The 16,616-nt window shown below is 42.7% G+C and overlaps 1 protein-coding gene across 1 annotated transcript in view; it reads left to right on the top strand.

Annotated features, from left to right (window-relative positions):
* The first annotated feature begins 1,056 nt into the window (after positions 1-1,056).
* The window catches only part of LOC121873917, a 50,744-nt gene continuing 35,184 nt past the window's right edge, over positions 1,057-16,616 (top strand). The window contains exons 1-3 of the mRNA XM_042377796.1: positions 1,057-1,611; positions 2,550-2,797; positions 12,436-12,481. Coding sequence (XP_042233730.1) covers positions 1,057-1,611; positions 2,550-2,797; positions 12,436-12,481 — 849 coding nt within the window. The remainder of the gene's footprint in view (positions 1,612-2,549; positions 2,798-12,435; positions 12,482-16,616) is intronic.

Here is a 16,616-nt window from a genome sequence, read left to right as displayed (position 1 = left end):
TCTCTACTTTTTTCCAAATACAGGTATTCTGTAATCATCAAACTTTTTCAGACAAAAGTTTAAATAGTTAATAATCAAAGATAACTTTACTATTTAAGTATTTATCTAAACATTGGTTACCAGCTCTATCCTTCCAGAAGGATAACTAAATTATTTCTACTATACTCATTTACGTCCCATAGTAATAGTATATTTTAGAACAGTAGAAATTAAATTTTTGGTGTAAATGTACATAAAATCAATTCAACATCGTTACAGTCACAAGGTCCACCTTGTGTTTGGGCTACAGGTGTGTCTCGTCCGAGTAGTGCTCACGAGTACTCCATACATCATCAGGATACACACTCCAGGCATAAGTGCACAAATTTTGAAAAATAGTCCTAGTACATGTGTCAACTAGTTATAATATCTTTTAGATAAAGATAAGGAAGAACCCTCTCTAAAAGAAGGTTCACTTTGACAATCATGATAGGACTCTATAGAGGAAGGATTTATTCAGTCATGTGAATTAAGTTCAGCATTTTGGGGCTTGGTTGCAGCACAAGTAGACGATAACAAATGCTTCTCGTCTACTACTGTGGAATTATCTTCAGGTGTTTTAAAAATCTTAGTTTTGGGAATCACTAATGAACAAGCAACATCATTTCCGAGAACTAAGTCTACCTCTTGAACTGGCATTATTCCGCCATGGACTGCTACTGTAATATAACCCTGTTTGTCTGTCATCCTCCAGGGCCACGTTGTTTTTATCCTTCCAATAGTGAAATTCAGAATGGAGGAGAAGAACCAAGAGGAGAAGGAGCAGTGGTTACCGGAGCTCTCTTGGTTAGGTCAGTCTAGTTAACCGGCTGCAGGCGGAGGGAAGGCCAGTTTTTTCCCTCTCCATTGGCACGATCATGAAAGAAAGAAGTAGTGTAAACACCGAAGAGATCAGTGTAAAGGTAGTTAGCGTAGGAGAAAGAAAGAGCCGATCCATCACTATCCCCAAGGTCACTGATGTTGAGAATCTACAATCTTCTCTGAGAGTTTTCGGTCGAAAACACCCAAGACGTCACCATGTGGGAACACCTCCGAAGTACTGCACTACGCCAAGCACCGAAAAGAGTGGATCTCCTGATAGGTCTGGATGTACCACAAGTATTAGTGCCGTTAGAAGTAAGGACCGGGAAAGACGGAGAACCGTTTGCAAAACTCACCCTTTTGGGCTGGACTATAAATGGACCGCTTGGAGTGGTGAGCCGTGATTATGCCGTGAGTAACCACTTTGTCAGAAAGGCAACATTAAATTCGGAGACAAATCTGGAAAAACAAGTCAGGAACTTCTGGGAATGCGACTCCGCCTACAGTAACGATGATCCTGTCGAAGACAAGAGAGTCCTGATGCAGTGGTCAACGTCAATTACTCAAGTGGACGGACACTACAAACTTCCCATCCCGTTTCACCAGGAAGAACCGGAACTCCCAGATAATAAGAAGCTTGCCGAACAGCAATTGGCGGGACTGAGAAAATGCCTCCTAAAGAACCCAGGGCTCTCTCAGAGGTATCAAGAAGAGATGAGACTTCAAGTCGACGAAGGGCATTCTGAGCGAGTCCCACGTCAAGAACTCAGTGTTGCACCCGGGTAGACCTGGTATCTCCCACACCACCCCGTGTTGAATCCCAACAAGCCAGAAAAGGTGAGAATAGTTTTTTGATTGTGCGGCCAAATATGAGTCGATGTCATTGAACAGCTAGGTGATGCAAAGGCCAGGCCTAAGCAACAATTTGATGGGAGTCCTCATCAGATTCAGACAAGGAAAGGTGGCACTCATGGCTGATATCGAGGCAATGTTCCACGAAGTGCGAGTAGTACCCGAACATCGAGACGCCTTACGATTCTTATGGTGGACGGACGACCAGCTGCCAGGGGCCCCACCACTTTCCGAATGCCAGTACATCTCTTTGGAGGTATGTGTAGCCCTTCATGTGCCGGATATGCGCTACAACTAGCATTCCAAGATTACAGAGAAGTCTCCATGACATCAAGAAAGCGAATCGTAACTTCTACGTTGACGATCTGTTTCTCTTAGGAGATTCGCCGGGGAAGGCAACGATAATTACCCATTGACTGAGACAGCTGAGGAGGAAGGGCGGATTTAGACTTACGAAGTGGGTCTGTAATCAGAAGGAAGTCCTCAAGGCAATTTCACAGACAGAGAAAGCCGTGGGAGTAAAGGAAGTCATTTTGAAAGACGACAGGCTCCCCACTGAACAAGCGCTAGGAATCTTGGGGGACCTGGAAAAGGACGAACTAGCGGTCCGGGTCCACATCCCTAAGAAACCGGAGACGAAACGAAGCCTTCTGAGTATGGTCAGCTCCATACATGACCCACTGGGACTCATCGCTCTGAGCGTCACAAGAGCCAAAATTATATTCCAAGATGAGTGTAGACGAGGTATTGGGTGGGATGAACGAATGGCTGAACAGAACAGGGTGGCTTGGCGAAGATGGCTGGATGAACTTCCTCACCTATCACAAGTACACGTTCCACGGTGCTACCCACCCCAGAATGCAAATCCAGTGGCTGCCGTACAACTACACCACTTATACGATGCCTCCCAACAAGCATATGGAGCTGTATCGTATCTTATGACCAAGTGTGAAGATGGAACCCACCATATCTCCTTCTTGTGTGGCAAGGCCAAGCAAGCCCCTCTGAAACAGCAGACCATACCTCGACTCGAGCTCTGCGCGGCAGTACTGGCTGCCAAGGCACACAAACAACTACGACGAGAACTTGAATTACAAGTAGACAGGTCAGTGTTCTGGACAGACAGTACGGCAGTCCTTCAGTACATACGAAACACCGAAAGACGCTTCCATTCCTTCGTGGCCAATCGAGTGGCAACGATACACGAGGACTCCAATGCAGAACAATGGCGCCACGTGAAGTCGGCACTGAACACAGCAGATGACGCTAGTCGTGGACTACATGGAACAGAGCTCAACGAGGAGGGCAGGTGGATTCAGAGACCTGCTTTCCTCTTGTTGGAAGAAGACAGTTGGCCAAAGAGTCCAATGAGGATTCCAGACCTCACAGATGGAGACCCAGAGGTGAAGAAGGAAACCACGGTGCTGACGACGAACGCTGACCAGGGGGAGGGTATCCTCGATAAGCTATGGGCCAGGTACTCCTCGTGGCATCGACTTCTGAATAGCATAGTGTGGATTAGAAGGTTTATAGAATGGCGGCTGGGAAAGCGAAAGAACAAACATCACCGAAAACATCGACTCAAGGTCAGCGAATTGGAAGATGCGAAGTTAGTCGTCATGAGATTTATGTAAAGGAAAGGATTCCTTCGAGAACTCGGAATGTTACAACAGGGACAACCCGTGAGAGGTAGTGACGTGAGTCGACTGGAACCTCATCTAGACACGCACGGTTTGATCTGAGTAGGAGGCCTACTGAAAAATGCCGCTCTCCACCCAGACCAGAAGAATCCCATACTGTTGCCGAGGGACAACAGGATCACGGGGCTCATTGTGATAGAGGTACACTTGACTAGAGCTGGACACTCAGGACGACAACACACTCTTGACATAATACACGGGACATACTGGATGCCGAAGTGCCGCAAATTATTCGACCACACAATTCGGACGTGTGTGACTTGTCGGAGAAGCAACTGGAGGCCTACCCACCAACACCAAGCCGACCTGCCAGAAGATGGAAGCATGCCCAATTCATCGCGGACCAAATTTGGAAGAGGTGGGTAAAGGAATATCTCCCGACACTACGTCAGTGACAAAGATTATTCAAAACTCGCTGTAATCTCCACGCTGGGGATATCGTGATCATCTCTGGACAACCCTTCCCCAGGAGTCAGTGGATGCTAGAGAGAGTACTGGAGGCACTACCGATCGCAGATGGCCTGGTGCGAGTGTTAAAGTGAAGACAAAGGACTCAGTGTTAATACACGCAGCGACGAGACTCTGCCTGTTGGAAGGGATCGGAGAGTGAATCTAATGGTAGGCCGTAATTTCGTGCGAAACCCGACAGGGGGAGTGTTACCGCTACAGTAAGATAATCTAGAGAAAGGAGAGAAAGAGAGAGAGAGAGAGAGAGAGAGAGAAGGAGAGAGGCAAGAGACAGAGTGTTGACACCGAACTTTGCTGAGGTGTTAAATGTGCGCGCCGGCCACATGATAAGTGAAGAACTGTTTACAACTCAGAATAGCTTACTAAGCGAGATGGAGCTGGTAGCAGCTGTGTGACTCTCTGAGGGACAGTCTACTGTAAAGGCAACATCTGGATTCTCGTCAGCCAATATCACCAGCAGGACATTAGATTTGTTCTCGTTGGTCTAACCCTAGACCCCAAAACGTGAGTGTGATTGTGAACTGTTGAATCCTCTGAGACCTCAAAATAACTTTAATAAGTATTATTCAAACTGTGTCCTGGTGTACCAGCGGTTGTTATATGTGAATTGTATTCAAATCAATTTTTTTAATTTCAATTGTTTATTCCTTGATAGAGGAAGCGGGATCCTAATGCTGTCATTAGGTACCCCTGTGCAATGACACCAGAAGCATCTGGCAAGTGTGACAAGTTTATACAGTATAAATATTATAAAGGGGTTTACAAAAGCCTAAGGAAGGAAGGATATTCCTTCAACACATAATCAATATTATTTACAAAATATCTGGCCAGTATGGGGAGAATCATCGTGTCTCCGTCAGGGGGTCGTGGAGTGGTGGTCCAGCAGGCGTCACGGAAGCGTTGTGTGTGGGGACATCTTAGGAGGTAGTGAATAAGGGTGCTGCTGTCGGGTCTTCTGCATAATGCACAAGAGCGTTGCTCAGGGGATGCGGGGATAGAATTCAACAGGTTTTGACCGAATTATACTCATCGCGTCAACGCCAATGATCTTATTGTCCTGCAAAACCAAAATCGCTCCTATGAGCGATAATAATAATAATAATAATAATAATAATAATAATAATAATAATAATAATAATAATAATAATAATAATAATAATAATAATAATAATAATAATAATAATAATAATAATAATAATAATAAAAAAGAACCAAAGAAATACAAAAATGAAAAAAAATCAAGAGTAAGAAACTATATATGTATGGTGTGTTGTCAAAATTCGAGAAACAATTGAGACCCTGCAATTGTGTGTAAATGAGGCAAAAAGTCAGATCAGCAGCCTGGGACTTGGTCACAATTCTCGTGATGCCATATGGCAGCAGGATCTACCATTAGACACTACAATATGCTTCCAATATCTTCCCAGACGGCAGTATCTCCCTGTTTGGTAGCCACTCACTTACTAACATCGTTACTAGTCACTACTATCTTGCTCAATCTATAATTTCACTATATTTGTATATAGTCGGTGCCCCGGGTATCATGTTTAAATTTTCGGTGGTGAAAACTGTTGAAAAATATCTGTTCCGATTATTGTTCATTTGTTCATCGTTATCAGTTAGCTCGCCGGTTTCTCATTGTATTGGTCCAATCTTGTCTCGTGTTTTAGTTTGATACATTTGAAAGAATCCTTTAGGGTTTGAGTTCGCCTCCTTGCTACCTTCCGTTCATTATTCCTCTTTGTTTCTCTTATCTCGGTCTTAACCCTGCTAGCCAATACCTTATAATAATCTCGGAGGTAAACTTCACCACGATTTATTCTATTACCAAAAGCCTTCCTTTGACTTTTTAATATTCTTTAAATAATTATTTATCCATTTGGGCTCCTGTTAGGAGTAAGAATACTAACTTGCTTAATACTAACACTACAATGGCTTCTTCTAACCCTCACACCAGTACTACTACCACACCTAACCCTGATAATATTATTAATATCATGTAGCGTGGCGACTATGTTAGGAATTTCACGGGTCAAGATGATTATAGGGTCGCCCATTTTATTCGTGCATCTCATAGTTCACATGAGTGCGATGTGCTAATAAAGGCTAGGGGAGTGGACCTTAGTGAAACGGAGGTGTCGTATAGGCGCAAGCAGAAACGTCCCCGGGACAAGTCGTCCGGGGAAGACCAGCGCACACCACAACAAGGAGAGGGATAGATAGGGTAATTCCTGCCCCTCCTCACAGCACTTCTATAGCGGCCTCATTAGTAGCAGCGCTTAGCAAGGTGGAAGTGTTGTCAGTGCCAGTGAGAGTGGATAATACCAGATTGGCTCTTGATATAGCCACAGGTGCTTGCGCTAATGTATTGGCCTTGACATCATATCACGAGTTACAACGTAAATTCCCTTACCGCGACTTCAAATGGAGGCCTAGTAACGCTGAGCTCGAAGGAGTTTCAGGTACTCAGCTGAGCATCAAAGGAATGGTGACGTTACCACTCAGATTCTCCAGACGTGGTTCTCCCTTCTATGCGGACTTCTATATAGTCCAGCAGTTTAATTTGCCAGCCGACGGGTTACTTGGTCTACCAACTCTTCGAAAGAATATGATAGATGTTCTTCCACGTAATAATAGTGTTATGTTTAAAGGTGTTTCCTACACATCAATGAGTCGTTCTAAACCTATGCTCACAGCTAGGACGAAAGTGTTGTCTACCAATCCTATTGAGAGGAAGGCGGATCGTGTGTCAGAGATACCTCTTGACTTCAACCACACACTTTCCCAGCGTGATTACAGCAGCAAGAGTTGAACGATTGTACCAGCAGTGTTGAAGAGTACTCTCCATTACCAAAATGAGGAAATCACCAAAGCAACTGTCGAACTACCCAACGTGTACAGACGCACAGATGTTGTGTGTCTCCCTGAAACATGCAAGGTAAAAGGGCTGTCATGTGAATCTACCCTGAGCACTATACGCCCTGGTGGTTTGACCGACGTACTGATTCTAAATCGAACAGGCGTTCAACGGATCTTAAAGAAAGGATGTTATTTGTGTGATTTTCTAGTATATCACAACAATGTCGAAGTGCAGCCTACTAAATTCCCAATTCGAGGTATTGTTGCGAAATGCCAACAGACTCGACTGGCCAGGATAGATCAAATAGCGCCACATATTAAGGTGATCGATCATCCCCAGGGTAAGACACGCGTTTTAGCGCTGCTTGCCGAGTATAGAAATATAATAGCCTTGTCAGGGGAAACGCGAGGTCAGACAGATTTAACATCCCATCATATAGCGTTGAAGGAGGGAACCAACCCTATTTACGTACCAGCTTATAGACTACCTCATAGCCAGCGCGCTGTAGTGCAAGATATGGTACAGGGTATGTTAGATGAGAATGTTATTAGACACTCAAAATCCCCGTTTAGTAGCCCATTATTCCTCGTCCCGAAAAAGGATGGTGGATGGCGCCCTGTTATACATTTCAGACGCGTCAATGATCAAACGATCCCTGATAGGTACCCTATGCCTATCTTGAGCGACATATTGCAATCCTTAGGCAAGGATAATGCGGTATTTAGCAACTTAGATTTGCTTAGTGGGTATTGGCAAATACCACTTGATGAGAAATCCCGAGAAATCACGGCATTTAGCACGCCTCTAGGCCACAATGAGTTTCTACGAATGCCATTTGGTCTCAGAAATGCCCCACTAACATTTCAAAGAATGTTCAACACCCTGTTTGCCGGACTAATTGGTAACACAGTCTGCGCTTATTTGGATGATCTAATAGTAGTCAGTAAGGACGTCGATTCCCATCTGATTAAACTGCGTGAAGTGTTGGACAAACTTTCCACAGCAGGCCTCAAAATAAAACTCTCGAAGTGTGAGTTTTTAAAATCCAGAATCCATTTCCTTGGTCATGCAGTTGACGGTGAGGGCATACATACAGTTAATGATAAAGTCAAAGCTGTATCTCAGTTCCCGCGTCCTACCTCACATGATCATGTGCGTAACTTTCTCGGCTTATCTGGATATTATCGTTCCTTTATCAAGAACTATGCAACATTAGCATCGCCCCTAACGAGGTTGCTCAAAAAAGATGCAATGTTTATATGGGACCCTGAGCACGAAGATAGTTTTACTGCATTGAAGATAGCGCTTACCAATGCCCCGTTTCTAGCATTCCCAGACTACACTCAACCTTTCACTCTCTGTACTGACGCTTCAGGAATTGGAGTCGTAGCAGTGCTCATGCAAGAGGATACGCGTAGGAAGTTTAGAGTGATAGCATTTGCAAGTCGCAAACTAATTGATGCTGAAACACGTTATTCGGTGACGCATTTAGAAACGTTAGCCGTTGTGTGGGCACTTAAGAAGTGAAAAGACATTATCTTTACCTACAAGATAACTGTTTTTACTGATCATGCGGCAGTCATCGAACTGTTCCATGGCAGAAACTTATCAGGCAGATTAGCACGCTGGTATCTGACAAATCAAGAGTTTGACCCCGAATTTAGGTATTTACCTGGGAGGGCGAATGTTGTCGCCGACGCTCTGTCAAGAAATATAGCACCAGTCATGCCTGTATCAACATTCACTCCTTCGCAACTGGAAGATGAGCAACGACGCGACCCATATTGGTCAACTGTTATTTTTGCTCTCGAATTGGGTGAAGATGTTAAACTCCCCAAGTTATTTCTTCCCTTAAGTCAGTTTGAGTTACGACATAACATACTCAATAGGACGAGAAAATCTCCTGAGGGTAATGTGTCTCAAATAGTCGTACCTGACACGTTGTGCAAAGCAGTAATGACATTGTTCCATGATGTCCCACAGGCAGGTCACCAAGGTCGTGATAAATGCTTTGCGGATTTACGAAAGAAGTATTTCTGGAACACTATGAAGAAAGACATAGAATTACACATAGCTAATTGTTTGGCGTGTGCTCAACATAAAGGATCAACGGGATCACCAGCCCCGATTTTACAAAATCCTACACCAGACCGTCCGTTTGACACAGTCGCTATTGACTTGTTACAACTCCCAATGAGTCATCAGGGATCAGCCTACGTCTTAGTGTGTGTGGATCATTTTTCAAGGTTCGTGGTCTTGTCCCACTAAACCGTAAAACGGCCGAAGCAGTAGCCTATGCATTAGTGATGAATCTTATATGTCTATATACTACGCCTAAGTTCTGCTCTCTGACAATGACACAGATTTCAAGAATCAGCTAGTAGCGCATATATGTGCACAATATGGTATTAAACAAACTTTTGTGACAGCTTATCATCCACAGGCTAATGGCCTTGTTGAGAGAACCAATCGTAAAATCCTAGAAATACTGCGTCCAATTGTCAGTGGTTTTCAATACGCATGGAGGATTGGTTACCGCAGGTAACGGGCAAAACACCCTACTACATTGTCTATGGTACAGATAAACGTCTATCTTACGACATCCTTACAGTTGCGTCATACCCGGTTTATAATACGGAAGATTTCGCGGCAAAACAAATTCATGTCTTTACAGATATTCATGCCCAAGTACGATCACATCTAGCGGCGTCACTCGCCGGAATGATCATCAAACAACATAAACAAGATAAACCTGTCGCATTAAACGTTGGGGACGCTGTTATGTTAAAAGAACCTGAAAGGAACTCCAAACTTTCGGCAAAATTTTCTGGTCCATTCCGCATAATCTCCATAGAATGAGGCAACAAATTCAAAATTTGGAAGCCTAATGCACAGATCGCAGATGTCGTGCACGTGGATCGTCTGAAGAAGACCCAGATAAATGTCTTACCTCAAGTTGATGATGATGTGATTGATACATCCTTACAGATTGTCCAGAAACAGAGTGTCCCAAATGACTATTGTATGAAACTTCGTTCTGCGAGTAGACGTTAAATCGTTTGTAATTCCTTACAGAATGGCTTGGATCTTCAGTGTGTTGCTTTTACTCTGTTGTGGCACTGTTGTGTTGACAGACATGTCCACGTCAGTCCTCAAACCAGGTGCACTTGTGGCACCTCTCGGACGCGTTCTCATAGTTGAGGACGTGGCGAACATCAAGTATGAACTACATCCACTACTTCAACTTCCGCGTCAGATGGAAAACGTCGACGGCCAACTACAATCAGCATTGGACATCCTTCATGGTCTCAGCACAGCTTCTAAGAATTCGACAATAGTTTAACAAACTATAGACCTTCTACACTTTCGTCTCCAGAACCTTCGCGAGTTTCTCGTCGATGTTGGGAAAAATCTACCTGCGTCTCAAACGGATCTTGCAAAAGAAGTGCATTTTCAGGCACGACGAAAAAGGGGTCTCTTTAATTTTGTGGGTCTCATTCAAAGCGCCTTGTTTGGCATGGCAACGGCCGATGATGTAGCTAAATTGGGGGACCGAATGAACGTTGTCGTTCAGGCTGTAGCTCAACAGAATCGTGTTATTTCTCAAACCTTTCACGCGATTACTGCTCTAGAATGAAAGGTTAATACAATCATAGTGGAGTCTAACCAAGTTTCGAGGATTGTTACTAGGTTACAGAAAGCAATCCCGACATTAGAATGGCTACTTTATTTCACAGAATATTTGCATGCTGCTGAAATTTCAGTTCATAAAATTGTAACCTCAAAAAATGAACTAATAGACAGCATTGTAGATGCCTGGATAGGACGTGTGGACGCGAAGCTTGTGCCTGTGCAGACACTTCTTGAAGCTTTAAAAATAGCCAAGTTGCAGTATCATTTAACTCCTATTTTTAATGACAATGAAGTTCACTATTATTACCCACTGTCGGTGTCAACTCTCACGCACAATGCAATTCTTATCCACATTCCTATGCGAGGGCAACATGAGTTTAATGCATGACATTTAGAACCCATCCCCTGGTTTGTGAACGACACACTGTATACCCTAGATAGGCCTAAAGAACTTTTCTTAGTAGATGAAGAGTATTCTTTGTTATCAATAGAGGATTCTGAGCTACTGTCACGGTGTAAGACGTCTTATCTACACCTACACGTATGTCCAGCCTACATGTTTGCATTTATTCCTGCTGCAGAGGGAATATGTGAATTGGCAGTCATACAACCAAATGTACGCACAGCGCTAGCGCAATGCAGTTATAGGCCAGTTAGTCTAAAGACTGTGTTCCACGCTCATCTTCACAATGTGCAGTATTTGTTCTTTCCAAATCTCACTACTGTCATTTTAAAATGCCATGATGGTGTTAAGCAGCTAGTTGTGAAAGGGCATTACAAGGCTCCTGATTACTATGAAATCACTTGTAGTACATTACGGACCTTGCCTACTCATCAGCATTTTGCTTTAAATATAAACCTCAGGTCTGCTTTAATTCAACTTCCTATAATGAATTTCACTATTAAGGATATTCAAATAGTATCAGAGAAATTAAAAATTTTGGCTTTCTTGAACGAGACACATTTTGCTGATTTGAAAAATAACTTGCCATTTTACCTGTCACGGGAATTTGCACTACCAAGTCTTACAATTCCCTCTATTTTGTTAATTCTGGCAATTATGTTCCTGTTCTGTTATTACAGGGCAGTGTCATCCAAATTCAACATTATTCATAACATACTAACCCGTACGACACTAAAGTCTAGGTCCTCTACCGTAGTAGAATCCCCAGCTTAGTGTCTACATATCTGTTTATAACATGGTTAGGGTTGTCTAGGATGTACTGTACTCTGTGAGTTATTTAGGCCTCACGGAGCTCGGCTGGTAGGTGACCGAGCGATGTAATGGGCCCTTGTCTCATCAACAGAACATATTATATAAATGGTTCAATACATCTGATATTATATTCAGATTCACCACCCTGTAACTTTCCACTGTCTATGAGTAAGACATGAGTTGTACCCGTGAGCTGGCAAGTCTCCCTGGAGGGAGTGCCCCATAGTCAGCATATCTGTAAGCCCGCACAGCGAGGCCCTCACTCTTTAGTCGCTCACAGCAACTTATATCGTAAGGACGTGACCTCACGTTTATAATACATAAACGCCGTCCTTTTCTCATTTACTCCTATACAGTGAAACTTACAGTCGATCTACACTCAGGAATTATATATACAACTATATATATATATATATATATATATATATATATATATTGTGTGACCACATTCTGGTGGCAGCGGTGGGACGGATTAAAGAAGAATCTGTCAGACACTCAGACACAAACATTACTTCAAGTGGTTCTAGTGACTTATGTGGCATCCTAAGTGAATCAGCAGCAAACAAGCAATTACAAGAAATTTAAGTGGACAGTCGCTATAAACACTTGCAAAACGTATACATAGAGACACAGTAGTAACACAAACAATAGAAGAGATTGCCAACTTAGCAGTCAAACCCTCAGTGACACATACTACTGAAGGTTACCCAGACCGGAGGCGAGAGCAGCCGAAACTTACCCGAGTGTGGGCTGAGATTACTACCAGCTAACACTACATCACCGGAGTTTAGGAAGGTTGTCAATGTGGTTCCAGACAATCAAACAATCTTTTGCTTAAACAATCGAAACTCGTCTGTGTGCAACAGAGGACAACCCCAGATCAGCCACCAGGCTGATGGCACCAACCCAGAGGTCAGCCCCAGATCAGCCCCGAGCTGACCGCAGTAAGACCCTAATCAGCCCCGAGCTGACCACAGCAAGACCATGAGCAGCCCAGAGCTGACAGCCGCAAGACCCAGGTGGATTGCAATAAGACGTGACGTCATCCCACCCTGAGAATGACGTCATCAACTCCTGACGTCATAGCCAGTGCTAGGTTCTGCGCATTCTCCACTCAACACATGAACACAAGAACACAAGAATGGAGGAAACTGCAGCGGGCCTATTGGCCCATACTGGGCAGTCCCGTTTACACCCAACTCCTATTGCTCATATGAGCATCCAACCTATGTTTGAAGCAATTCAGCGTATTCGAGTTAATGATGATATCTGGTAACTTGTTCCATTCATCCACTACTCTGTTTCCAAACCAGTGTTTACCTATTTCACGCCTAAATCTAAATTTGTCTAATTTAAAACCATTGTTACGAGTTCGCTCCTGGTTGATAATTTGAGTACCTTTTGTAATGTCCCCTTTGTTTAGCCCTGCTCTCCACTTATACACCTCTATCAGGTCGCCGCTTCTACGTCTCTGGAGGGAGTGCAAATTAAGTTTTAACCTGTCTCTATACTCAAGGTTCCTAATGCCCGGGATTAGTCTTGTCATTCTCCTCTGAATTCTCTCCAAGGATTCTATATCCATTCTGTAATACGGTGACCAGAACTGAACTGCGTAATCCAGGTGTGGTCTCACAAGAGCAAGATACAGTTTTAGGATGACCTCGCTAGTCTTGTAACTAACACTCCTTTGTATGAACCCAAGTACTTTATTAGCCTTGTTACGAGCAAAAACACATTGTTTACTTGGCTTAAGGTTCCTACTTATCATTACTCCTAAATCTCTCTCGCAGTCGGATTTCTCTATGGCATCGTTGTTCATCTGGTATCTGGTTTCCCTGTTTACATCTCCTATACTGAGTACTTTACATTTGTCGACGTTGAATTTCATCTGCCATTTTTCAGACCATTCGAAAAATTTGTTTAGATCTTCCTGTAGTTTTGCCGAGTCCTCGTCAGATTTGATAACACGTCCTATTTTAGTGTCATCAGCAAATTTACTTATGTTGCTGTCTGTGCCGATATCTATGTCGTTTATGTATATAATAAATAATAATGGTCCAAGTACTGAGCCTTGGGGAACTCCACTTGTGACGTTGCTCCAATGGGACTTAGTGCCGTTAATGCTCACTCGCTGTTTCCTGTCCTGTAACCACGCCCTAATCCATTTAAGGATGTCACCTTTGATGCCATGAGCTTCTACCTTTCTAATTAGTCTTTCGTGGGGGACTCTGTCGAAGGCTTTGCTAAAGTCGAGATATACCACATCATAATTGTGCCCCTCGTCCACCTATTCGAAAACTGATGAAAAGAATGTTAATAGATTAGTTAGGCAAGAACGTCCGCTTGTGAAGCCATGCTGGGAATCATTGATCAATCGGTGCTTCTCCAGGTGATTTCGAATAGAGTTTGAAATGATTGCTTCCAGTAATTTGCCTACTATTGATGTTAGGCTGATTGGGCGGTAGTTAGAGGATAGTGATCTATCCCCCTTCTTGAAAATCGTATTACATTCGCTATCCTCCAGGATTCTGGTACTACACCTGTTTTTAAGGACATGTTAAACAACTTTGCTAAGGGCATACTAAGCTCTTCCTTACATTCCTTTAATACTCTGGCAAATATCTCATCGGGACCAGGTGACTTATTAGGCTTTAGTTTGTCTATTTGCTTACTAACATCATTACTAGACACTACTATCTCACTTAATTTGTTTTCTTCACTATCTCTAAATAGAGTCGGTGCCTCGGGTATCATGTTTAAATTTTCGGTGGTGAACACTGTTGAAAAATATTTATTCAAATTATTGCTCATTTCTCCGTCGTTATCAGTGAGCTCGCCGGAGTCTGTCCGTATTGGTCCAATCTTTTCTCGTGTTTTAGTTTGATGCATTTGGTAGAATCCTGTGGGGTTTGTCTTCGCCTCCCTTGCTATCCTTACCTCATTATTCCTCTTTGCTTTCCTTATCTCGGTTTTAACCCTACTCGCCAATACCCTATAATAGTCATGGAGGTGAATTTCGCCACGATTTATCCTTCTACCTATAGCCTTCCTTTGGCCAATGATGTTCTTTAAATAATTTTATTTCCATTTAGGGTCATTGTTGTCTGATCTGAGTTTTTTATATGGTATGTTCTGCCTTTGTGCATTAAGTAACTCACTATTTAAATTGTCGTGGAACTCGGCAATCTCAGATCTCGTTATCACGTCTGTGTCATCTGTCAGGTTCACGGCCAAGCGCGACACCCCCTCTCTTAGCTGCCTCTTTAAACTGTCAAAGTTTGCCCTTCTGAAATCTGGTACTTTAGTGGAATTTTCCTTACGTCTGCCCTGAAAATCTAACTGTAATCGAATTTCTTTGTGATCGCTGTTTGCAAGTTCATTCCCTACCTCGAAATTGCTAATTAGGCTTTCTCTGTTCGACAGAACTAAATCCAGTATATTTTTACCCCGTATGGGTTCGGTTATATGTTTACTTAGGAAAGAGTCCTGGATCGTCTCGAGAAAATCCTCTGATTCTGAGGTACCCATAAGGTCAGTCCAATCTATTGGGCCAAGGTTAAAGTCGCCTACTATACAGACTTTGTTGCGTATGGAAGCCCTGCGCATTTCATCCCAGATAAGTCGCTCATTGACGCTATCAAGATTGGGGGGTCTATATATTACTCCTGTGATTAATTTTTCCCGACCGTCGCTTAATTCTATCCAAATTGTTTCTGTATTCTTCTCAGTTTTTATTTCCTTATTTATTTCACACTTCAGATTATCCCTAACATAGATTGCTACTCCCCCTCCTTTCCTGGTCTCTACATATCACACCGAAACGAAATTTCTTAATATTATATATATATATATATATATATATATATATATATATATATATATATATATATATATATATATATATATATATATATATATATATATATATATATATATATATATATATATCACTGTAGGTGCGCGTGATCCAGGCATATGCTGATAACCACAAGGAAAGAAGAAAACAGGAAGTTCCCAAGCGCTTTCGTCAACATGAATTTGAGTAATGGTATGTACAAACTGGATAATTTCGTAATTAAGAAGATTTGTAACCAGGTGAGAAGGTTGGGTCTGCTTACCCTCTGACCTGACTACCAACTGCTGCCGTGCTTTTTGAAGATTAGTATGGTCATTACCTAATACCTGACCATTGTGGACTTGATATATAGACCCCCCAATCTTGTTAGCGTCAATGAGCGACTTATCTGGGATGAAATGCTCAGGGCTTCCATACACAACAAAGTCTGTATAGTAGGCGACTTTAACCTTGGCCAAATAGATTGGACTAACCTTACGGGTAACTCAGAATCAGAGGATTTTCTCGAGACGATCCTGGACTGTTTACTAAGTCAACATATAACCGAACCCACACGGGGAAATAATATACTGGACTTAGTTCTGTCGAACAGAGAAAACCTAATTAGCAATGTGGAGGTAGGGAACGAACTTGCAAACAGCGATCACAAAGAAATTCGATTCCAGTTAGATTTTCAGGGCAGACGTAAGGAAAATTCCACTAAAGTACCAGATTTCAGAAGGGCAAACTTTGACAGTTTAAAGAGGCAGCTGAGAGAGAGGGTGTCGCGCTTGGCTGTGAACCTGACAGATGACACAGACCTGATAACGAGATCTGAGATTGCCGAGTTCCACGACAATTTAAATAGTGAGTTACTTAATGCACAAAGGCAGAACATACCATACAAAAAACTCAGATCAGACAACAATGACCCTAAATGGAAAAATAATTATTTAAAGAACATCATTGGCCAAAGTGAAGAAAACAAATTAAGTGAGATAGTAGTGACTAGCAACGATGTTAGTAAGCAAATAGACAAACTAAAGCCTAATAAGTCACCTGGTCCCGATGAGATATTTGCCAGAGTATTAAAGGAATGTAAGGAAGAGCTTAGTATGCCCTTAGCAAAGTTGTTTAACATGTCATTAAAAACAGGTGTAGTACCAGAATCCTGGAGGATAGCGAATGTACCGATTTTCAAGAAGGGGATAG

Source organism: Homarus americanus, unplaced genomic scaffold, assembly GCF_018991925.1.
Source record: "Homarus americanus isolate GMGI-L3 unplaced genomic scaffold, GMGI_Hamer_2.0 scaffold25827, whole genome shotgun sequence".
In the NCBI taxonomy this organism is placed as follows: domain Eukaryota; kingdom Metazoa; phylum Arthropoda; class Malacostraca; order Decapoda; family Nephropidae; genus Homarus; species Homarus americanus.
Note: the sequence above shows the minus strand (reverse complement) of the source record. Positions and strands in the feature narration are given on the sequence as shown.